The following is a 25314-nucleotide window of genomic DNA, read 5'->3' as shown; positions in this document are numbered from 1 at the left end:
AAATTGAGGTAAAATTCATATAATACAGAATTAACCATTTTATCTGCTAGATTGTTTATCCTAAATAATACATATGAAAGGTCTGTCAATACTACAAAATAAAATAGGTTATTTTAAGAAACACCACTATACATCTTCCCATCATCAGGTACCATATTTATTTACTTCTGATTCGTATTATATATGATGCTATAGCATCAGACACCCTCTGGAGAAGCTCTATATGAACTACATTGGACTTCCAGGCTCATCCTAACTTGGGTAGTAGCAGGCCCATCCATCTGATTCCTTCTCTACTGCTGCCCCACTACCCTTCTGGAGGAGTTACTCCAGGCTTCAGGCTGTTCTAGAAAACAAGAGGCAATTACCAACTGGTCTTCAAGAATGCAAAAGCACTTTGAAGTCAGTAGAGCCCTATGAAAATATAAGGTAAATGTCCTGCACATGTGATCAGAATAGAAGGAATAAATGAAACATAATATATGGGAACAAAATATTACAAATTCAGGCTACTAGGCCCAGATAATATTTTTAAATAATGAGGTAGCACCAATCAACGGATTTACTACCATAACTGGCTTAAACTACATAAACCACCTTGTAACTGATTTACATAATTCATGTATCATAACTGCATGACTCCAATTAGAAGAGTCCAAAATCTAAGACCAAAAGGAAAGAAAATAATTGAGGAAAAGTGTCCCACAGTAAAAAAGAAACCTTCCTATGATAAAAACAAACAAACACACAAAAAACCCCCAAAAAACAAAACCCAAACCCCACGTACCTATACCAGGGAACAGATTATAAAAAACCCTTCTGGCATTATACTCAGGTATGTGTCACTGAAGAGATTAGGCATATTTGCTTACCTGTTACCAAAAAAATGCCAGTTTAGAAGGTAATCTCAGTAACAAAAGGTTTTAAGTTTAGGAGTATAATATGTTTTGAAAGCACATTCAAATGTGGAGTAAAATGATTTGCCGGTATAAACCAAGAGGCAGCTTTGGAAATAAGAGCGGCCATTTCTTCGTCTTTCGTCACAGGTGAAGGACAAGTTCATTCAGTGTGCCCGATACCACATACACTAGGAACGAAAACCACCACAGTTGTTAAGAGAATCCATGAGGCTACAGAATTAAATGGGAATACTTAAGAAGATTCCATTCAGGGGGCGCCTGGGTTGCTCAGTCGTTGGGCGTCTGCCTTCGGCTCAGGTCATGATCCCAGGGTCCTGGGATCGAGCCCCGCATCGGGCTCCCTGCCCTGCGGGAAGCCTGCTTCTCCCTCTCCCACTCCCCCCCACTGCTTGTGTTCCTGCTCTTGCTATCTCTCTCTCTGTCAAATAAATAAATAAAATCTTAAAGAAAAAAAGATTCCATTCAGTTATTTAGATTGAGAAAAAGCAATCCTGTGCAGATGGCCCAGTCCTAATTACTGGACCTAGATATAATCTCACTCATGCACTCTAAGCTAATAAATCAATGCATTCGTTAATCAAATACGTAAAAGGAGTGTGGAAGGAAGAATAAATAAAAATTCTACCTTTTTGGGTACACATCCAACATTCACCTAGGGGGGGAAAAAGGACAGATTTTAAGAATATTAAACTCAAATCATCCCACAAACCTGCAAGAAATGAACCCCAAGCATCAACCTAGGAGACCTCCTTAGGTTCTACGTCACCTTCTACAGTTACTACCTTTTTTCTATTACGGAGTTGTTAAAGATATGTTATTTTTCTTATACGATGAGGCAGAGAATTTTATTCATCAGCATTTTCTCAAGAAAAACAGTCACTGAGAAAGAGACAGAAAATAATTCGATATCCACAGGGCTACGCAGTGCAGGGGTGGTATAGGTCAGGAGGTGGCCCAAGCCTGAACTTGTACAGAACCCAGAAGTCTGAAGCAGAAGATAGCAGCAGGAGGGAAGAGGACCCACCCGCTGAATAAGGGCAGTTGAAGCATCTGAGCAGCCGCTCCAGAGGATTTCTGGGAAACTTATTATGCCATACGCTGGGTAAAACCCTCAAAATGCCCCTTTGAAAAATTCTCTGGCAGAAATCTATGTTACTTTTCAGGACCAAAGGAAAATGAAGAATCAAGCAGTAAGGTTCATCCATACTATTCTCTATGTGTACATATATATGTATGAGTGCATATATATGTACATACACATACCTGCTTATATATATCCATGCTTATATACTTGCTAGAGACAGACCACAAATTTGATTCTTAGCCTTCTAGCCGCCAAAACACAAAGGAAAACAAACGGTTGTAAGATGTCACATAAAAACCGACCAGGTGTTTAAGAAAGCAACTATTCATACCCCTCAGACTAGAGAGAAATTCTTCCCAACAGTCCCTGTCGACAAGCTGTGATATATGTTTACGTACAAATTTTTGTTTCCATATGTTTATTTCCTTTCGATCACATGCTAAAATTTGTAATATGGAAAAAAAAAAGTTGGGTTAAGAATAAGATTAATCAGGGGCGCCTGGGTGGCTCAGTCGTTAAGCGTCTGCCTTCGGCTCAGGTCGTGATCCCAGGACCCTGGGATCGAGCCCCACATCGGGCTCCCTGCTCCGCGGGGAAGCCTGCTTCTCCCTCTCCTACTCCTCCTGCTTGTGTTCCCTCTCTCGCTATGTCTCTCTCTGTCAAATAAATAAATAAAATCTTTAAAAAAAAAAAAAAAAAAAGAATAAGATTAATCAGGGGGCGCCTGGGTGGCTCAGATGGTTAAGCGTCTGCCTTCGGCTCAGGTCATGATCCCAGGGTCCTGGGATCGAGCCCCGCATCGGGCTCCCTGCTCAGCGGGAAGCCTGCTTCTCCCTCTCCCACTCCCCCTGCTTGTGTTCCCTCTCTGGCTGTGTCTCTCTCTGTCAAATAAATAAATAAAATCTTAAAAAAAAAAAGAGTAAGATTAATCAGAATATAGACCATAATATTGTACTATAATTATGTATGTGATAAATATCATTACATGGACAATCATATTATATGAATGTATCAAGGTAACATGCTGTACACCTTAAACTTACACAAGTATTACATGTCAAATGAATTCAGTAAGAAAATTAAAAGAGGAAGACTGATTAAAATGAAGAAATGTGTACTTGGCTGAATGGGTAAACACTCAGTGTACCTTAGCAGAGGAGCCGGTTGCAGAAGGAAAACTACATTGACCTCACTCTTTTGAACGGCAAGTTAGAGACCCCTTCAGCCCTGGAAACCTGTCATGTAATGTGTATTCCTGACTCCCTTTAATCTTATAAATACTGACTGGGAGGTGTTGGTGACATCTTGGCAATTATAATGAAGTTAAGAGATTTTTTTAAAAAATGTTTTTGAGAGAGAGAGAGCATGAGCAGGGTGGTGGTGGTGTAAGGAGCAGAGGGAGAGAGAGAATCTTAAGGAGGCTCCATGCCCAGAACAGAGCCTGATGTGGGGCTTGATCTCAGGACCTTGAAATCATGACCTGAGCCGAAATCCAGAGTCCAGGCACCCCCGAAGTTATGAGATTTAAATGAGGTCTTAACTGTATATCCTCAAAAATATCAGTATGTTCACTCATGCCTATTGGCATGGAGTAAAGACTGAATATTTAAATACTGTTGGTTTCTGGAAAGAATTTGTATCAGGTGTTTACAGCTCTGCTGATCATGACCATAAGGAACTAGGTTGGCTCTCTATAAGCCCAAAGAATACAAGCCTACTTCTTACAGAATATTTTCTGGGCATCCTGCGGTGAAATCTGAACTACATATGTACGCACTTGCCAAGGGATTTTATATGAAATGGTAGAATAAAAGAAACCTGCCCAAATCTCATTAAGATCTCAAATATTTGAAAAAGAAGGTCTTATGAACAGTCACCTGATATTGCTCTACTTGCAGCATACGTTCTGCAGTTTCATTTTAATCCTATTATTTCCCATTATTCTGCACCCAGGAATTATAAAGGAGTGAGTTATGTTTCTATAAGTTTCAAGCTATCAGTCATTTGGAGGTTTTTCTCCTAGAAAGAGACAGGTCATATACTATTTAGTTGTGGACTTGGATCTTTTATGAGATTTTGCTAAAATAAGGATTCAGAAGGCAACAGAACTGGGAACTCAGAGGATTGAGAGAAGGGTGCAGAATTCAAGCCTCATAAAATAAAGGAATCACACCTACACTAGCATTACAAGCAGGCTATTCAGAAAGTACTTTAGGGGCGCCTGGGTGGCTCAGTCGTTAAGCGTCTGCCTTCGGCTCAGGTCATGATCCTAGGGTCCTGGGATTGAGCCCCGCATCGGGCTCCCTGCTCGGCGGGAAGCCTGCTTCTCCCTCTCCCACTCCCCCTGCTTGTGTTCCCTCTCTCGCTGTGTCTCTCTCTGTCAAATAAATAAAATCTTTAAAAAAAAAAAAAAAGAAAGTACTTTATATCAGCAATTAGAATAATTTATGGCTTTCTCCCTACACTGCCCGCCATCGGTCTAAGCAGAGGATATGCTATTTCTCAATTCCCAAGTATTTGAATTACGGAAATAGATGGAATGAACCAATTCTAAGGAAGGAGGAAGACAGGTGTTTCCTATGTGGTAGAAGAGAGGAAGGCAGCTGAATCCCAGCCCCTTGGTGGCAATGATTTTATCATCAGACCTGCCCTTCCCGGTTCATCTGGAGGGCAGAGTGCTTCCAAGTCCCTTCTATGCACAGCTCTATACCCTGCAGTTGGCAGCTTAAGTTCACCAAGAGGCTTCAATGAGGACAGAATCCAAAACCACGTTCTCCAAAAGTAGAGATGATTTCAACACACTAAATAAATACACTCCATTTGTCCTAGAGTCAACCTTCTCCAGCTTCCCAGGAACCTTTAAAAGCAATTTAAATGGTCATAAGGCACTAAATGTTCTGAACCACTCTCAGACATCATCAATTTATTCCTCATGTACATTTGAGGCTATCTGAAAGCTATTTAAGGCAATTTTTTAAAAAGTTTGGGACATGCTTCTTCTAAGGGCCAAGATGGCCTTTCACTCGTGCCAAGTGTTATGACTAGCTGTGGTTTGCTTTTTAGAAGTTTCCGCCTTTTTTGCCTTCTAAAATATTTTTTTTTTTTTTTTTTTTAAAGATTTTATTTATTTGACAGAGAGAGACACAGCCAGAGAGGGAACACAAGCAGGGGGAGTGGGAGAGGGAGAAGCAGGCTTCCCGCTGAGCAGAGAGCCCGATGTGGGGCTCGATCCCAGGGTCCTGGGATGGAGCCCCACGTCGGGCTCCCTGCTCAGCGGGAAGTCTGCTTTTCTCCCTCTCCCTCTGCTTGCTCTCTCTGTCTCTCTCTCAGATAGATAAATGAAAGAAAAGAAAAGAAAAGAAAAGAAAAGAAAAGAAAAGAAAAGAAAGAAAGAAAAGAAATACAACTCGCCCTATTTTGGCAGCTCCTAGTAATAGGCCTCCCGGCCTTTCCACTGGTTTTAGAAACCTAGTTACACTTCAGCACAACACAACTGATGACCAGATGCCTCTCTGACTGGGAAGGGAAGAAAACAGCCATTAGTTATCAACAGAGCTGGGGAAGCCAGGGTGGAAAGCTCTGTATAGTCATGCTCCACCCTTCTTCCTCTGCAGCTGACAAGCGCAGTAGGTGGTCAGAAAGAACACAAGCACGGAGTCAGACAGACAGGAGTTTGAATCCCAACCTTCCCTCCTACTTACTGGCTGTTGGTGGGTAAGTTTCTAAATCTCTGAGCTCAGTTTCTTATTCTGTAAAATGAGAATGGTAATACAGAGGGTTTGAGAAGATGAGAGATAATGCAAATAAAGCACCTCTTTTCTAATTTATGATAGATCTGATGATGAAATTGACTCCCCTGAATTATTTCTGCAGTCTGCTGGATCCCAAGGCTCACAAAAGGCTTTTTGAAAAAGACATCAATTCCCCAGGTGGCTGGCTCCCTTTCAGGAATGAATCAACTGATGGCAGAAAGCTTGCCTCCCAGGCTGGGACACCAGGGTGATGGGTTCTCAGGGCTCTGACTTCCCAGGGTTACACACAGCAGATAAGACCCGAAACATACAACACTTTCCACCTGGCAAATTTCCCTGCAGAGCCCTCATTCCCCAGGGGGGCATTAACCAATGATAAGCCTTAGAGACAAGTTTCTCGCATTCCTGAGTACGGCCAACGCCAGAGACACTCCTGTAGCTTCGCGTCCTTTGTAATCTGACAGTCCATCTCTGGGAACTCCCTGTCCCGACCTGGGGTTCAGAATCCTGTTCAGTTGGCCTGCCAGCATTGGCTCACAGTGGAGACGGGGGCCCCTCCCAACAGGGACAGAACAGGTGAAGAGTCTGATGATACACGCGGCGAAATTCAGGGGCTTCACCATGTTTCCAGGCTGCACCCCTCTCACCTTCAGTTCTGCCCAGATAGGTGAAAACTTCACACTGTCCATGTCGGTGGTAAAATGAGGATCTCGTCCACTGACCTGTCAAGAATGCCACCTGCACTTAACAGCAGACTTACTTCTTCTGGTTCCCTGCTTCTGTTTCCCGTCACAGAGTTGCCTACAGTTTCCTGTTTTCCTTTTTTGCATCCTACCATCTAGTTCAAGACTGGCATGGGGAAGGAGCACTTAGAATATGCTGGACCAGTCATCATTCACTAAGCAAAACCCTATGACTTCATCAACTCATTCTTTCAGCAACTCTATACTGAATACCTACTTAGTGCATGCCTGACTGTCCTAGGGGTTGGAGTAAGTAGGCAACCAGAACAAAGATCCCTGTCTTTGTCAAGTTTCATCAGCTTCACACCAACAGTGACTGAAGGAGACCACTTGGCCCTGTGTCTCTACTCTGACGCCATCACGCAATTAGCTCAATTCTGACACTATCTACCTAGAGGTAGCATCAGATCCCACAGATTGGGGGTTTGGTCCTTCAAGCCTGCGGCCGCCCCTACTGCAGATGCCAATCACAAGTCCAGTTATCACCTGTGCTCCAGACCAACTCTCGGAAGTTCCAACAACGCCCTTCTCGGGTTGGATTAATTGCTAGAGTGGCTCATGGAAATTAGAGGAACATTTTACTTACTAGATTCCCAGTTTACTATAAAAGGATGTAACCCAAGCACAGGCAGGTGGAAGAATAGGGCAAGGTATGTGGGAAGGTGTGGAGCTTCTGCCACTCTCCTCCAATCTCCATGTGTTTGCCAAACCCAGAAGCTCTCTGAACCCCAACCTTTTGGGTTTTTTTCTCCCTTCAAAGATTTGTTTACATAGGCATGATTGATTAAGTCATCAGTAACTGGTGATTGATTCAACCTCCAGCTCTCCTCCCCAGAGGCCAGGGAGATGGGAATGAAATCCCAACGCTCAAATCACAAGGTTGGTTCTCCAGCCAACCAGATCTCATCCTTAGGTTCTTTCCAAAAGTCACCTCATTACATAAACTCAGGTGTGGAATATTCATTTGTTATAAATACCAAGATACCTTTATTACTTTTATCACTTAGAAAATTCCAAAGGGTTTTTAGGAGCTCTGTGCCAGGGATGGGGACCAAGACCAAAGGTATATTTTTTATCATAAATCACAGTATTATACCTTGACACATTTTAAACATCCAATATCCATGTCTTTACCTTCAAATTTCAGACTTCAATTAAAGATTAGTACTGGGAGGCTAAAGAAAAAAAAGTATTCTCTGCAAAACAGAATCTAAAGCAAGAAAATGAAGTGATACAAGAGATATTAACAAAGGTTGGAATTAAAATCATTTTGGCTCTGGGCACCTAGGTGGCTCAGTCGGGTAAGCATCTGCCTTCGGCTCAGGTCGTGATCTCAGAATCCTGAGATCAAGCCCCACATTGGGATCTCTGCTCAGCGGGGAGCCTGCTTCTCTATCTCACTCTCCCTCTGTGCTCTCTCTCAAATAAATAAATAAAATCTTTTAATAAAATCGTTTGGGCTTGGGTGCCTGGGTGGCTCAGATGGTTAAACATCTGCCTTCGGCTCAGGTCATGGTCCTAGGGTCCTGGGATCGAGTCCCGCATCGGGCTCCCTGCTAGGTGGGGAGCCTGCTTCTCCCTCTGCCTTTGCCTCTCTCTCTCTCTCTCTGACTCTCATGAATAAAAAAAAAAAAATCGTTTTGGCTCATTACTTAGCTAAGCAGAACATGAGATTAATGTGGACCTCTCAGTCCCAGGTGTCAAATTTATTTTATTTTCTTAAGATTTATTTGAGAGAGAGACAGAGAGAAAGCACGAGCTGGGGGAGGGGTGGAGGGAGAGGAAGAAAGAGAAATCTCAAGCACACTCCCCCGTGAGTACGGAGCCCAACAAAGGTCTTGATCCCACAACCCTGAGATCATGGCCTGAGCCGAAATCAAGAATTGGATTCTTAACCGACTGAGCCACCCAGGTGCCCCTCAGCTGTCAAATTTAAAAGAACTGTTACTCTGAGGCATCCAGGAGGACCCAGAAATAGCTATGTAAGACAGAACTTCTTCTGGATGGTCGGTTCTCTACCCCCTGATGCCCACAACAGTGATGTCTGGCCCTACATCTCCTGCTCCCTCACCAAAACAAAAGGACCTAGGACTGTATATCCTCATTTCATATCTAATGTTGTAACACCCAGTGAATAAATGGTTATTAATTATAAGGTCATTAGTCTTTCCACAAAATTCCTTCAATCCCACTCTACAAGAAACACTCTCTGTTACGACTTGTTCAAAGTACGCTTTACAAAGAAATAGGACCTCTGAGGGGTTCCGAGGCAGCCTTTCTTTTCTGGCCCTGCAGATTTACATGGGTTCTGAGGCAAGATGACAAAGCAATATTACACTAATCCTAGTGCAAAAAAATTAAACAATCAACAGGGTAAATCAAAAGACCAATTTCAACATGAGGATTTGCCTACTTCAACTAACCCCACCCTTTCTGATCACTCCTTTATTTGGCACTTATGAATATAAGTGTGCCACACCTTACAGAACTCTAAACCCACAAAACAAATTAGGGTAACTTTCTGTTTTTGAGGGTTACCTGTCAATACCGAAGGTGTGTTGGGGTACGTGAGTGGCTCAGTCAGTTAATCATCTGCCTTCGGCTCAGGTCAGATCCCAGGGTCCTGGGATTGAGCCCCAGGTCGGGCTCCCTGCTCAGCGGGGAGTCTGCTTCCCCCTCTGCATCTCCCCCTTGCTTGTGCATGCTCTCTCTCTCTCTCAAATAAATAAAGTCTTAAAAAATACCGAAGATATGATCTCCTTTACGTAAATGTCCACTTAAAAATGCATATTCAACCTTGGGACGTTATACTAAAATAAGGGAAATAAATCAAATATTGCAGGATTTCACCTACATGAGATTATCTACAATAGTCGAATTCATAGAACCAAAGAATGGAATGGTGGTCGCCAGGGTCTGGACAGGGGTGGGAGAGGAATGGGAAGTTACTAATCAACAGGCACAAAATTTCAGTTAAGCAGGATGAGTAAGTTCTAGGTATCCTGCTGTACCACATGGTACCTATAGTCAACAGTACTGTACTGCTTAGAAATCTGTGTTAAGAGGGTAGATTTCATGTTAAGTGTTCTTACTATTAAAATTTTTAAAAAATATGTTCAGCCTTATGTGGAGATATAGGCATCTTAATATCAAAGTACCTGATATCACCTCCAAGGTCGGTCGATTTACATTTTGCTAAGTCATTGTTTTCAGCCTAGATAAACACAAACAACAGTCTACTGAGCAGTCTGTTTCTCAGGCATCTTTTAAAACCCCCACCTTTCCTGCTGGCCTCTCCAATGGGCGCTGTGCAGCACCGTTCACAGTGACATTAACAATCAAGAAGACTTCTACTAGGTACAAACTTCCAGCTATAAAATCAGTAAGTCATGGGGATGTGATGTACAGCATGGTTAATAATACTATATTGCATATTTGGAAGTTGCTAAGAGAGTTGATCTTAAAAATTCTTATCACAAGAAAACAAGATTTGTTAACTATGTACGGAAACAAGCTTAACTTGACTTCTTGTGGTGATCATTCCACAGGATATACAAATATGGAATCATTATGCTGTACACTTAAACTAATACAATGTTATATGTCAATTACATCTCAATTAAAAAAGAAAAGAGAAAGGAAAAGAGAAGAGAGGAAAGGGAGAGGGGAGGGGAGGAGGGGAGAGAAGAGAGGGGAGGAGGGGAGAGGAGAGGGGAGGGGAGGGGAGGAGAGGAGAGGAGAGGAGAGGAGAGGAGAGGAGAGGAGAGGAGAGAAGAGGAGAGCAAAGCAAAGAAAAAGAGAAAAGGCTTTGGGCCTGGTAATCAACCCTTAGTACGAACTCCCATTGGTAAGAACTGCACGCCTATACCACAAGAACCAGGTTACAGAATCCGTACACTCAGCAAGAACACTGGAACATGTGCTCCCACAGGCCCTGAGGCAAAGGGAGCAGTAAATCAGAAAGAACTTTTCCTCAAGCTGACTCTTCCCACGTCTGCGTAGGCCAAGAACTAAACCACGGGGCGCCTGGGTGGCTCAGTCGTTAAGCGTCTGCCTTTGGCTCAGGTCATGATCCCAGGGTCCTGGGATCGAGCCCCGCGTCGGGCTCCCTGCTCCGCGGGAAGCCTGGTTCTCCCTCCTCCACTCCCCCTGCTTGTGTTCCCTCTCTCGCTGTGTCTTTCTCTGTCAAATAAATAAATAAAATCTTTAAAAAAAAAAAAAAAAAAAAGAACTAAACCACAGAGACAAAACTCCCAGAAGGCTCTCATTCACCTTGGCTCTGGGCAATCTTTGCATTTCTCCTTGGTCTACAGTTGATCATGAGGGAAGTATTACGCTTAATTTTTTGGAGATGCCAAAAACTGAATTCAAAGATCATCTCATTTATTTTTCTGCCCTCAGAAATGACTTAATTGCAACAGGCAACAAGAGTTTATTATCTTTAATTGAATTCTAGGGAAAAATAGATGATTTCTTCCAGTTTCCCACTTTTAGTGTCCAACCTAATACCCTACAACTTTTTCCCCATGGAGAAAAATAAAGACCAATTTAAGGGTGGAATCATGGTATGAGAGCTACCCATGCCTCTTGACCTGGTTTATCCATTAGAAGGCTTAGTATATTTTAGCTGACACCACTCTGCTCCTCAGTAAAGTAAAGGTGCTGAACCAGAACAATGCTTCCCAAATTCCTACAAGGATCTATGTGAGTCTAATCCTAAATGAAATGAAAACAAGGTCCATGTAGTGTTTCACAAAGCTAAAAGTATTGGGGCACCTGGGGGGCTCAGTCAATGAAGCCTCCGCCTTGGGCTCAGGTCATGATCTTGGGGTCCTGGGACTGAACCCCCCATTGGGCTCCCTGGTCAACGGGGAGTATGCTTCTCTCTCGCCCTTTTCCTCTGTGTGTGCTCTCTCTCTTTAGCTCTCTCTCTCTAGCTCTGACTCTCTCTCCAATAAATAAAATCTTGAAAAAAAATTTATTACAAAAATATAGCATGGAAAATTTAGAAACTGCAGATAACACCTACAATGTAAGCTCCACAAGGACAGGGATTTTTATCTGCTTTGTTTGAAGCTATGACCCCAGCATCTAAAAAAGTACCTGTATACCTGGGATATGAATTAATAAATGAGCAAACAAAAATAAAACAATTAAAAACAAAACACAATCCGGGGCGCCTAGGTGGCTCAGTCATTGGGCGTCTGCCTTCGGCTCAGGACATGATCCCAGGGTCCTGGAATCGAGCCCCGCATCAGGCTCCCCGCTCCGCGGGAAGCCTGCGTCTCCCTCTCCCACTCCCCCTGCTTGTGTTCCCTCTCTCGTTGTATCTCTCTCTGTCAAGTAAATAAATAAAATCTTAAGAAAAAAAACAAACACAATCCCACTGGGGTGCCTGGGTGGCTCAGTCGGTTAAACATCTGACTTCAGCTCAGGTCATGATCCCAAGGTCCTGGGATTGAGTCCCACATCAGGCTCCCTGCTCAGAGGGGAGTCTGCTTCTCCCTCTCCCTCTGCCCTACTCCACTCGTGCTCACTCTTTCTCTCTCTCTAATAAAAAAATCTTTAAAAAAGAAAAAACACAATCCCTCTAACTATAGGAAGACTTTAATTTGGATCTTCAGTGTGAATTCATCCGCAGCAACTTAAAAAATTCACCATGCTCCAGAATCAAAATATTTTATTTAGGAAAAAAATGCTTAACAAATCAATATTAAAGAAACTTCTATTTGACTGTCCCCAGGGACATCTTTCAATTGTACCACTACCACAAAATCACTTTTATTGAGTCACTCCCCTACTCAAAAACCATTTCACACAGTTCACTTCATTCTTTTTAAGTAAGCTCTACACGCAATGTGGGGCTTGAACTCACCACCCCGACATCGAGAGTCACATGCTCTATGGACTGAGCCAGCCACGTGCCCCTAGGAACTTCATTTTTTTTTTTACCACAACCTACCCATCAGCTTCCCGTATCTTACTTCTATTAGAGACACCCTCTGCTCCAAATTCAATTACACAACCTAACCTGCCTCTCTGCCTTTGCCTCTGATCCTACCCTATCAAAAAATGGTATTCATCCTGTTCAAGTTCAGAAAGATACTCTCTCCAGGACGCCTGGGTGGCCCAGTCGGTTAAGCGTCTGCCTTCAGCTCAGGTCATGATCCCACCGTCCTGGAATTGAGTCTCACATTGGGCTCCCTGCTCGGCGGGGAGTCTGCTTCTCCCTCTGCCTGCCGCTCCCCCTGCTTGTGCTCTCTTTCTCTCTCTCTGACAAATAATAAAATAAGAAGGAAAGGAAGGAAGGAAGGAAGGAAGGAAGGAAGGAAGGAAGGAAGGAAGGAAGGAAAGAAAGAAAGAAAAGAAAGAAAGAAAGAAAGAAAGAGAAAGAAAGAAAGAAAGAAAGAAAGAAAGAAAGAAAGAAAGAAAGAAAGAAAGAAAAAAGAAAGAAAGAAAGAAACTCTCTCCTTCACAAAAGCATCCATCCCATGGTGCCCAGGCAGAAGTGATGATTCCAACTCTCCTCTCAACTACTGTAATTTTTTACTATTGGCAGCAATTAACACAGATCACCTCACTTTGGAGTTGACTGTCGACATTTTGCTTCCCCACTATACTGCAAATTCCCTGTGGGAAGGGACCTTTGCCCTTCAGATATTTGTATCTACCCTTTTCTCTCCGCCAGCCTCAATCCAAGTACTTAGTACTTAGAATACAGGAAATGAAGGGGCACCTGGGTGGCTCAGTCGTTAAGCGTCTGCCTTCGGCTCAGGTCATGATCCCAGGGTCCTGGGATCGAGTCCCACATCGGGCTCCTTGCTCAGCGGGGAGCCTGCTTCTCCCTCTGCCGTTCCCTGCCACTCTGCCTACTTGTGATTCCTCTCTCTCTCTCTCTCTGTATCAAATAAATAAATTAAATCTTTAAAAAAAAAAAAGATTCTAGAATACAGGAAATGAAGACATGAACAAATGAAATGATGTGCTTCAGAGGGCCTCCCTTTTCCCTGCACCTGCTGGGAAATCACGGGACATCAGAAGTTTATTACTGCAACTATAGCTAGCCTAGATAACTGGAATCTTAAACTCTTGTCTTATCAATTGTTATATATTCTCTGATATTCAACACACACCTACACCCAACCAAAAGCCAGTTTGAGAAGAACCCAAATGGAATGTCATGAAAATATGAAATAGGGGATCTCCCCAAGATACCAATGCTTACAGGAAAAGAAAAGTTGTTGTAGCAGAATGATAACAGGCAAGGCCAGGCATTCTATAAGGAAGCAGTAAATGGCTGAACAGAGCTATTCTTCGCTTGCTCCAGACGTAGTTTACCTCTTAGCGTATTCATATTCCTAACAAGAACCTAAAAATGCCCCTTCTTTTTTTCTTTTTTAAAGATTTTATTTATTTATTTATTTGAGAGAGAGAGTGAGAGAGCGAGAGATCATGAGAAGGGGGAAGGATAGAGGGAGAAGCAGGCTCCCCGCTGAGCAGGGAGCCCGTTGCGGGGCTCGATCCCAGGACCCTGGGATCGTGACCTGAGCTGAAGGCAGATGCTTAACCCAGGCGCCCCTAAAAATGCCCCTTCTTGATTAATATCAGTGGAACCAGGCAAGAATGATGGATGCCACACGCTGATTATGACATAACGGGGAAGGAGGAAAACAGAAAAGTAAAGAGGTACAGGGTGCCTGGCTGGCTCAGTCAGTAGAGCGTGAGACTCTTGATCTCCGGGTTGTGAGTTCCAGCCCCACGTTGGGTGTAGAGATTACGTAAAAACAAAATCTTAAAAAAAAGAAAGAAAGAAAAGAAAAGAGGTACGAGGATGAGAAATCATCAAGTGCTCTCAACAGCTGTCCAGGGGGCCTCCTAGTGGCACCCCTCTGTTTTCTGCAGAGACAGACTTCTAATGGAGTTTGCACTAAGATGTCAAGGTGCAAGTTGATGACTACCAGGGATTTTTCCTTTCCTCCATTCCCACTTTCATTCTGAACGTGAAAAATGAGTACTGGACAATGGAGTCAGCCCTTTCCACAAACCGTCAATTTTGAGTTTGATTCATTACACATATGGTTATTGAGCAAGATATTTTTGTTAAAGGTGTTAAGAGGTGCAAAACACATGAACCCATCCCTGCCCTTAAGGAGTTCCCAATTTGGTATAATTTAAACCTCAGTCTCCAAAAGAATGTGGAGCACCCTTTCCAATCCCAGGTTACTCTTGGATACAGAATTTTACTATTAATGGCAAGTACCTCACCCAAGTCTTGTGACAGAAAAGGCCACAGCAATTACATGGGAACTTTTTTTTTTAATGAAGCTTCTCAATCGTAAGATTTTCGACCCTCTTTTTTGGAGGCGATTTTAAAATCCAACCCACCCCCCCCAAAAAAAGACAAAACCAACAAAAGGAAAAGATCTGAGAATTCAATTAATTGTAAATCCTACATCGAGGTAACCTACAGTCAATGGTTGTCAACTTTGGCTGCAATCAGAATCACCTGTTGAGCTTCTAAAAACTCCCAAAGCCCAGGCTACACCTCAGACCAGTGAAATCAGAAGCCATGGGAGTGGAACCCACAGCAGAATTTTGCCAACTTCTCAGGTGATTCGAATATGCAGTCAAGGGGTGAGAACCACTGCTGTAAATCATTCTGCCCCTGGAACTGAAAGGAGAGGATCAGGATCCGCATTCCTCAAGGGCATGTACCCAATCCGGCTCCCCGACCCCCCACGCCAGCTGCAATTTTTCCACGGGCAGTTCTGTTTCACGGATCTGGGAATGAGATCAAGGATGGAATACAGTACTCTTCCACCTTGAGGAGGGAGGATGCAGTCAAGTTCTGTTAGGTTTAACCCCCTACGGTTAACACTGCCCCTGGGCTGGAACAGACGAAGGCTTCGCTTTGGGAGCCGCGGGGAAGCCCTTAACACTTGTCTCCTCTAAACCTGCTGGGACCCTGATTTCAGACGCGGGTGGGAAAGCAGAGAGCGCGGCGCTGGGGACCCATGCCCGGACGGACGGACCGACCGCACTAGGAAAGAGGATAGGCTGCCCCTGCAGAGCGAAGACAAAGCCGGGCTGCGGGACGCCGCGCCGCAGAGGCAGAGGCGCCAGGAGACGCGCGCCGCGGGGGACCCCGTACTCACGCATGTGCCGCCCAGCTTGTGGCTCTCCACCACGGCGGCCCTAGCGCCCAGCTCGGCCGCCCTGCGCGCGCTGGCCAGCCCGCCCGAGCCGCCCCCGATCACCAGGTAGTCGTAAGAGGCCGCGACGCCGGCGGCGGGCGGCGGGCGCTGCGGCTGCGGCTCCTGCCTACACGCCATGGCGCGGGAGAGGGCGCGGATGCGCCGCGGCGGAGGCAGCGGGAAGCTGGGGAAAGCTTGCGCCGCCCGCGGCCAGCTCGGCCCGGCGCTCGCGCTCAGTGCCCGGGGCAGCAGGGCCATGCACGCGGAAGTGCGCGCGAAGGGCGGGGAGGGGGGGGGGCCGGGCGGTCCCGGGGAAGGGGGGGGGGGGGGTGTCTGGGCCTCGGGCAAGCGCAGCCTCACGGTGACTAAGCACCCGGCCTGGGCGCGGGGGGAGGGGGTGCAGAGGAGGGGTGGGGCTCCCTGGCCGCGGCCGCGCGGGCGCCCTGCCCCCCAGCGCGCCAGCCAGCCGGAAACCCACCGGGTTAGAGGGCTCTCTCGGCCTTCAGCCCAGCACCTGGGACCCCGCACCCGGGTGGCATCAACCGGATGTAGCTTTCCGAAGGCCCGTGGGGCGAGGAGGGATGAGCGCCCTCTTTTGTTTCACCCGCCTTTTCCTGAGCGGGCACCTTGGGAGTTACCAGTGGCGCCAACTTCTCGAGGAAGGGAGGTATGCCCTTCATCATTTTGGAGGGTGATGTTTCTCAGTTTGATCCGCAGACTGCCTGGATTGCTGATTTGCTGATTCCTGGGCTTTAATCCAGATGTACTAAATCGGATTCTCTGGGGGCCGGACCCCAGCCATCTATGCTGTAAACAATTCTCTAGGTTTCAGGTGAATCTAGAGCACATTTAGTCTGGGAAACATTGGAATAAATATTTCTGTGGTCCACAAGTTAAGCATAACGAAAGCATTTTACTCCCAAGCAATAGAGACTGGAGTGTCCTTTTATTTTATTTTATTTTTAAGATTTTATTTATTTGACAGAACACAAGCAGGGGGAGTGGGAAAGGGAGAAGCAGGATTCCCACTGAGCAGGTGCGGGGCTGGATACCAAGACCCTGGGATCATGACCTGATCCGAAGGCAGGCGCTTAGGAGTGAGCCACCCAGGTGTCCCTGGAGTGTCGTTTTAGAATATCTGGAACTACCAACTGCACAAGAAAGGAGTAAGTGGGGTTTGAATTTGTGTGGTGATAGGCCACCTTCTGCCGGGCTATGACCCGGCCCATCACCCACAGGCTGAGAGCCCTCACTGTAGCCCAAGGAATGAAGGTCCACGTCACAGAGAAGCTGGACCCAGCACACTGAAGGGGAATTGGTACTAACTACACTCAAGTTAAAATGGTTTCCACTTCTTTTTTTTTTTTTTTAAGCCTTTTTTTTCCCCCTATTTAGAAAGTAATATGGGGAAGGGAAAGTTCTTCCAGTACAACACCATGTAATAAACGTAGAAGGAACAACAGAGTTAGGAAAAGCAACATTTTGCAACTATCATAGTGATAATTGTTGTGTCATTAAACATCAGGAAATGGGTGAAAATTTGATGGGGAAAAGCTTATTTACACAGTCTTAGAATATGTCCCCACAGATTGCTATTGATTACAAAGGGAGAAGAGTAACTTTATAGGGGGCCAGACACCACCATCCCCAAGTGATCAAAGTCGAATATTGCCAGGAATGAGACAGTTGTCACTGTGGGCCCTGTGAGGTGAAGCAGTAAGAAGTACACAATTTCACTTATGTAGTATTCCTGCTGGAAATCTGTAATCTGAATCTAATCACGAGGGAACACACAGAAAAACCCACTCTGAGGAGAATTTTACAAACAACTAGCCCATACTTTTTAAAAACTATCAATGTCTTGGGGCGCCTGGGTGGCTCAGTCGGTTGGGTGTCCAACTCTTGGTTTCTGCTTAGGTCATGCTCTCATGGGTCATGGGATTGAGCCCGGCCACTGGCTCCATGCTCAGCCAGGGAGTCTGCTTGAAGATTCTCTTCCTCTGCCCCTCCCCGCCCTCTTTCAAACAAATAAATTGTTTAAAAAAGTAAAATAAAAGCTATCAATGTCTTGAAATTAAAGCCAGGCAAAGGAACTATTCCAGGTTAAAGAATAGTGAAGAAATATGAGAAATAAAGACAAGGCTTGATCCTGGATGGGATTCTGGATTGGGGAAAATTCACTATAAAGAATAGTTGGTGAAATTTGAAGTGTGGCCTATATAATACGTTGTTACTACATTGATGCAAAATTTCCTGACCGTGATTATTGTACTGTGGTTATGTAAGAGGATATCCTTGTTCTTTTTTTTTTTAATTTTTATTTATTTATTTGAGAGAGAGCAAGAACAAGGAGAGGGAGAAGCAGATTCCCCACTGAGCTGGGAGCCTGATGCAGGACTCGATCCCAGGACTCTGGGATAATGACCTGAGCCGAAGGCAGACGCTTAACTGACTGAGCCACCCAGGCGCCCTGAGAATATTTTTGTTCTTAAGAGATACACACTGAAATATTGAGGAGTAAAGAGTCTGAGTCTGAGAAACTTGGATGCATTTCCCACCACAGGCACTGTCATGGTCACTTCACCTCTCTGTCAGTTTCTTCATCTGTGAAATGGGAAGGCTTACAAAAAGGAGGTAGGTGTGTCAAATAGAATATCTTCAAGTGGAGGAAATGAGTTGGTAGGATAATGAGGTGGTAGATAGGTAAATAGAGGAGTGCAGATTGGCTGGACTGTAGGCAGTTTGAAAGGGGGGATGGGAAATGGGTGGTGTCCTAGAAGGCCTTGCTTGTAACCAGGCTAAGGTGATTAGACATTACACCAGAGGCCATGAGGAGTTGCTCAAGATTTCTTAGGGGTGTCTTTCCCTGGAACTATATGAAATGAACCAGAGATGGTGAAATTGACTCTATTAGGAGGCAAAGGTGGCAGAATGGAGAACAGATAGGAAGGGAAGGTCTGTGCAGGCATGAGGAAGTGAAGACAGAATGGAGGGAGGGTACAATAGTCAAAGATGACAAGTTTTGAACCAGGAAATATGGGAGAAAAATGCCATAAAACAACATAAAGATGAAAGGAAGTATAGATCTATATATCCCTGCTAGTTTTAAAGGAGGAAAGAAGTTTTTACCACCTAATTACATAAACCCATGCAGTATGTTGAAACTAAAGATTTATAAGGTATTGTTTGGGCTAAAATATTTTATGTTCGTATAAGTGTTTTTACCTTTGCTTCTGACATATATGGGAAGGGGAACAGGTAGCCATATCCCAAGCACTTGAGGACTTCAGACTGTTTCTAAGTTTTCTTCAAGCAAAAAAATTATCGGCTACAGTAAAAATTTAGTCAATGTAGTTAGTAAGAGGTAGTTTCAGGATGGTATTAAATGCTGAAAATGGGGGCAACTCGCTGGCTCAATCAGAAGAGCATGCAACTCTTGATTTCCAGGTCTTGAGTTTGAGTCCCATGTTTGGTGTACAGATTATAATAAATAATTCTAATAATATATAATAAATAAACTTAAAAAAATGCTGAGAATGAAAATCAATGAGTTATTCAAGTGTGACAGTCTTGTGACATCATTATAAACTAGCATGATTTGTGTGAAACAGCAGAGCCCCAAGCCATTATTTCATCTCTTAATAATTTCATTGTTGAATTTTTCTTTTTTTAATTTTATTTTAAAGACTTTTATTTATTTATCAGAGAAAGAGAGAGAGAGAGCACACAAGCAGGGGAAGCGGCAGGTGGAGGGAGAAGCAGGTTCCCTGCTAAGGAAGGAGCCTGATGCAGGACTCGATCCCAGGACCCTGGGATCATGACCTGAGCTGAAGGCAGACGCTTAACCAACTGGGCCACCCAGGCATCCCTGAATTTTTCTTGGAACATTAGACAAACTTAGGTGATTTCTACAAAGACACTATATTTGTCAAAATAATAAACCAATAATTAATACATACTGAACTAAGCACTGTGCTTAAGAGCTTTATTAGGTGCAGTACTAAGAACTTTGTTATCCCCGGGGCGCCTGGGTGGCTCAGTCGTTAAGCGTCTGCCTTCGGCTCAGGTCATGATCCCAGGTCCTGGGACTGAGCCCCGCATCGGGCTCCCTGCTCCGCGGGAAGCCTGCTTCTCCCTCTCCCACTCCTCTGCTTGTGTTCCTGCTCTTGCTATCTCTCTCTCTGTTAAATAAATAAATAAAATCTTAAAAAAAAAAAAAAAAAAGAACTTTGTTATCCCCGCCCCAACCCAAGAAATCAATACCATTATTATCTCCATTTTATAGATGAAAAGACTGAGGTTCAAAGAGGATAAATAACTTGTACAAGATTACACAGCTGTGAATGGCAGAGCTGGAATTCAAATCCTAGAGTCCTAACTCTGAAGTCTATTCTCTTAACCATTACTGGAAAGAAACCATTATAGATAGTGTCCTATGGTAAAAATAAAAGATCCAAGACTTTTTAAAAAAGATTTTATTTATTTATTTGAAAGAGAGAGCACAAGTAGGGGGAGCAGCAGAGGGAGAGGGAGAAGCAGGCTCCCCACTGAGCAGGGAGCCTGCTGTGGGGCTCGATCCCAGGACCCCAGGATCATGACCTGAGCTGAAGGCAGATGCCCAACCGACTGAGCCACCCAGGCGCCCCAGTCCAGGATTTTTTAAAATGATATTTTGTGTAGGAGAAAATGTCAAATATCATTTTTTATCTCTTCATTTATCTATTTTTAAAAAACTGTTGAGAATTTACATACATAAAATTTACCTACTGTATGTATAATTGAATGATTTTTTAAATTTTAATTGCAGTATGATTAACATACAGTGTTATATTAATTTCAGTGATGTATCAGATATATATATTTCAGGTATATATATATGTATAGTGATTCAACAATTCTATACATTACTCAATGCTCATCATAATCTTTTTTTTTTTTTTAAGATTTTATTTATTTATTCGACAGAGAGAGACAGCGAGAGAGGGAACACAAGCAGGGGGAGTGGGAGAGGGAGAAGCAGGCTTCCCGCGGAGCAGGGAGCCCGATGTGGGGCTCGATCCCAGGACCCTGGGATCATGACCTAAGCCGAAGGCAGACACTTAACGACTGAGCCACCCAGGCGCCCCTCATCATGATCTTAATACCCATCACCTATTTCACCCATCCCTCCACCTACCTCCCCTCTTTTAACCATGTTTGTTCTCTATAGTTAAGAGTCTAGTTTTTTTGTTTTTCTCTTTTTTCCTTTGTTTGTTCGTTCTGTTTCTTAAATTCCACAAATCATATGGCATTTTTCTTTCTCTGAATGGCTTATTTCATTTAGCATTATACCCTTTTAAAAAAAAAATGTAGCCTCTTTCTCCCTCTGCATTCTTTCTATAGTGTAATTTGTAGGAATTGTATTCATGACTCATCAGAGACTAATTTATATCACAACTTTGTGTTAGTTGAGGTTACAGATCAAGAGCTATTATACTAGAAGGAAGGTGGTAATAGTACTTCTATAAACAATCTGAGAAGTCTGTACCAGAAATAGTTGTATACAAAGAACCTGCATAAACACGTTGCTCAATGAAATGTATTTCTCATGATGCATATGTAAAGATAATTGTAGTCATTTATGAGTGTAAAATAATAGGAAAGGAATAAAACAAATATTATTCAGTTATGCAATTTCAGTGTTTAATATTGAGGAAAGGATAAACATTGAAGAGACAGAACTGAATGTGAGATTAACAAAAAGCAAATTTTACGATACACAAAAGGAATTTTTCTGACAAGAACAGCAAGTCAGCTTTGTTGGGAAGTTGGACACTATCTCAGAAGACATATCTAGGGGGAAATCACACATGCACTCAAAGCTCTTTCACCCTTTGGACCTCTACTTAATTGTGTTACCAATGTATTTTGAAAGAAGATGGGGGAGATCATAAAAAGCTTTAGAATCTTTACATCTATTCTGAATCTAAATATGTTATTTTTTCTGTAACTTTACTTTCAAAATGTATTTGTAATATTTAAAATAAACAAAATATAAAGAATAATGCAGTGAACATCCATACCTCTCAGCTGAAGAAATGAAGTCCCACCATACTGATAGCTCTATATAGCTATTCTAGTCACATCCTCCTCCCTTTCTTCCTTCTGTGACCCTCAATCTCAGGGTCATGAGGTGGAGCCCCACATTTGGCATAGAGCTTACTTAAAAAGAAAAAAAAGGGGGCACCTGGGTGGCTCAGTTGGTTAGTTTTGGTTTTGGCTCAGGTCATGATCTCATGGTCATGGGATTGAGCCCCATGTCGGGCTCTGTGCTCAGCACAGAGTCTATCTCTCCCTCTCCCTCTGTTCCTCCCCCTGCTCCCCCATTATGGAATAAAATCTTTTTTTTTTTTAAAGATTTGATTTATTTATTTGAGAGAGAGAGAATGAGAGAGAGCACATGAGAAGGGGGAGGGTCAGAGGGAGAAGCAGACTCCCTGCCGAGCAGGGAGCCCGATGCGGGACTCGATCCAGGGACTCCAGGATCATGACCTGAGCCGAAGGCAGTCGCTCAACCAACTGAGCCACCCAGGCGCCCCTAAAATCTTTTTTAAAAGGGAGAGAAAAGAAAAAAAAAGGAATAGAATCCAGCAATAAAAAGGAATATCTATACACACAACGATTTGTTTGTATCTCAAGATTATAATGGATGAAAAGAGCCAATCTCTAAGGGTTACATGCTGTATGATTCCACTTACATAATACTCTTGAAATGACAAAATTAAAGAGATAGAGATCCTTTAATGATTGCCTGGGGTTTGGTGGTGGTGAAGGATAGAAAGTGAGGTGACTGTGACTATAAAAGGGTAGGACAAGAGATCCTTGTGATGGAACTGATCTGTATCTTGACTGGTGGTGGTCACATGAATCAACACCAGTGATAATATTGCATAGAACCAAATACACACATGATTGTATGTAAAACCAGTAAGATCTGAGTAAGATTGGTGGGTTGTGTCAATATTGATTTCCTGTTTATGATATTGTACTATGGTTATGCATGAATTTATCACTGGGGGAAACTGGGTAAAGGATATATGTGATCTCTCTGTATTATTTCCTATAATTCTATGAGAACTTATAATTATCTTAAAATAAAAAGTTAAAAACAATTATGCTGTGTGAACAAAGCCTAATCTAAAGGCTACATTTTGTACAATTCCATTTATGGAAGTCCTAGAAGAAGCAAAATTAATCCAAGATAGAAAAAAATAGCAAAACAATGGTTATTTTCTGGGCAAAGTTGTCTTGATAGAGATATTGGTGGCACTGGTGTATACTATTATAAAGAAGACAACAGGCCCCAACCATATGGAATCACTTGTGCTAAGCCCCACATCACCAAACTGAGTTTGGCTTTCCCAGAAATGGAATTGCCTGTTCAGCACTACTTAGGTAATCTGCTGGATAGACTTTTGTCATCCCCTAAAAGAAAGTAACCTGACAATAACCAACCCATTTTTTTTTTTTTTTTTTGCCTAGAATAACTTCCTTGTTCCCTCTCCCTCTGGCTATAAAAGTCTTTCATTTTATATAGCAACTCAGAGCTCCTTTGTATCTGCTGGATTGGATGCTGCCCAATTCAAATAGATTTTTGCTCAAACACTTAAAATTTTCAATATGCCTCAGTTTATCTTTTAACAATGTTTATATTGGAACTCAAGGAATGATACAGTTTAGATATTTACGTTTCTTTGTAGTTAATGATAGGCATGCCAAAGTATGCATACTACATGAAGTATACATATTCATATGATATAATGATATGCACACTGAAGTATTTTGGGGGAGGTGTACTAATGTCTGCAACTTTTTTTGTTTTTTAGATTTTATTATTTTAGAGAGAGAGAGAGAGAGAGAGCACAAGATGGGGGAAGGGCAGAAGGAGAGGGAGATGCAGACTCCCCGCTGAGTAGGGAGCCCTACTCAGGGCTCGAACCCAGGACCCCAGGATCATGACATGAGCCAAAGACGGACGCTTAACCAACCGAGCCACCCAGGTGCCCATTGTTTATGTTTTAATGTTTAAGTAGATTCCACACCCAGCATGGAGCCCAATGTGCGGCTTGAACTCACGATCCTGAGATCAACCTGAGCTGAGATCAATGGTCAGAGATTTAACCGACTGAGCCACCAGGAGCCCTTAATGTCTGCAACTTTGAAAAGCACCAAAAAAGACAGGTTAAAAAAAAAAAGACAGGTTGATAGCTATACTCACTAAATTTTTTTCAACTTTTTTTCTGAAAAATTTCTTTTTTTTAAAAAGTTTTATTAAGTAATCTCTACACCCTACGTGGGGCTCGAACTTATGACCCCAGGGTCGAGTCACATGCTCTTCTGACTGAACCAGCCAGGCACCCCTTGTCTGAAAAATTTCTTAATAAAATATTGAAAAAATTAACCAGTTGATTTTTTTATAGTTTTTTTTTTTTTAATAATCTCTATACCCCATGTGGGGCTCAAACTCACAACCCCAAGATCAAGAGTTGCATGCTCCACCAACTGAGCCAGCCAGGCACCCCAACTAGTTGATTATTTTAAATGCAAAATTTCCAACATTAAGTCACAAAAGCAGTTTGGATACACTTAATGTATATAATTCAGGCTACATTATAATAAACATTAGTCTCCTTACCAAATATGATTATATATAATTTTTAAATGTTGACAGTTCTACTTTTTTATACATGAACAGGTTGCATCACTTGTTAAGAGAAATGTGAATTTTGTGTTTTAAGAATGTTAATGGTTTAGGGGCACCTGGGTGGCTCAGTCGGTTAAGTGTCTGCCTTTGGCTCAAGTCATGATCCTGGAGTCAGGGATCAAGCCCCACATCGGGCTCCCTGCTCAGTGGGGAGTCTGCTTCTCCCTCTCCCTCTCCCCCTCCTAGTGTTCTCTCCCACTTTGTCTCTCTCACAAATAAATAAAATCATTAAAAAAAATGTTAAGGGTTTAATACGAACTATCTAGATTTTTTTTTTTTTTTTTTTTTTTTTAGAATTTATTTTTTTATTTTACAGAGACAGTGAGAGAGGGAGAAGCAGGCTCCTGGCTGTGCAGGAAGCCTGATGTGGGGCTTGATCCCAGGACCCTGGGATCATGACCTGAGCCGAAGGCAGACACTTAACGACTGAGCCACCCAGGCACCCCCGAACTATCTAGATTTTAAAATCCCTTTCTCTTATACTATACTAAAGTATGTTCATAAGATTGTATTGTGGGAACTGAGACATCTGCAGCCCTCAATCACCATAATGACTCTACTGTTTGTTTCAGGAAATTCTTGCCCACAGGTAGGCTGTCAATTAGTACATAGCTTAATTGTTAGCTTTAAATTTTCCTGAAAATCCATTTATTTGAAGAATAGGTTGCTCATCTGGGTAAAAAGCTTCTCTCTCAGGTACTGAGAAGTTGAACTGATCACTCAACTGGCAAATCCCCTTCCTTACCTAAAAAGGAAAATAATCTGTTATCAAGTCCCTCATTTTGCTCAGCCCACCAGTCCTTAATTATACCATGCACTATGTCCATTCCCAGGGAGGTATCCACAAAGGAATTGAAAAAGCCACCTTAAACCTCTAC

At 43.1% G+C, this 25314-nt stretch overlaps 1 protein-coding gene across 3 annotated transcripts in view; it reads right to left on the bottom strand.

The window, feature by feature from the left end:
- The window catches only part of GSR (glutathione-disulfide reductase), a 40884-nt gene extending 24912 nt beyond the window's left edge, over positions 1-15972 (bottom strand). The window contains exons 1-2 of one of the 3 annotated variants that reach the window (XM_032413462.1): positions 15655-15972; positions 1546-1572 (exon numbers count right to left, since the gene is read on the bottom strand). In XM_032413462.1, the coding sequence (XP_032269353.1) occupies positions 1546-1572; positions 15655-15951 (324 nt within the window). In that variant the 5' untranslated portion in view covers positions 15952-15972. Of the gene's footprint in view, positions 1-1545; positions 1573-2183; positions 2500-15654 lie in introns of those variants that run through there. The other 2 variants (XM_032413464.1, XM_032413463.1) reach the window with 2 other exon arrangements.
- Positions 15973-25314: the final 9342 nt, after the last annotated feature.

This window comes from Phoca vitulina, unplaced genomic scaffold (assembly GCF_004348235.1).
Source record: "Phoca vitulina isolate PV1807 unplaced genomic scaffold, GSC_HSeal_1.0 scaffold15, whole genome shotgun sequence".
Taxonomy (NCBI): domain Eukaryota; kingdom Metazoa; phylum Chordata; class Mammalia; order Carnivora; family Phocidae; genus Phoca; species Phoca vitulina.
This window is presented reverse-complemented; position numbering and strand designations above follow the sequence as displayed.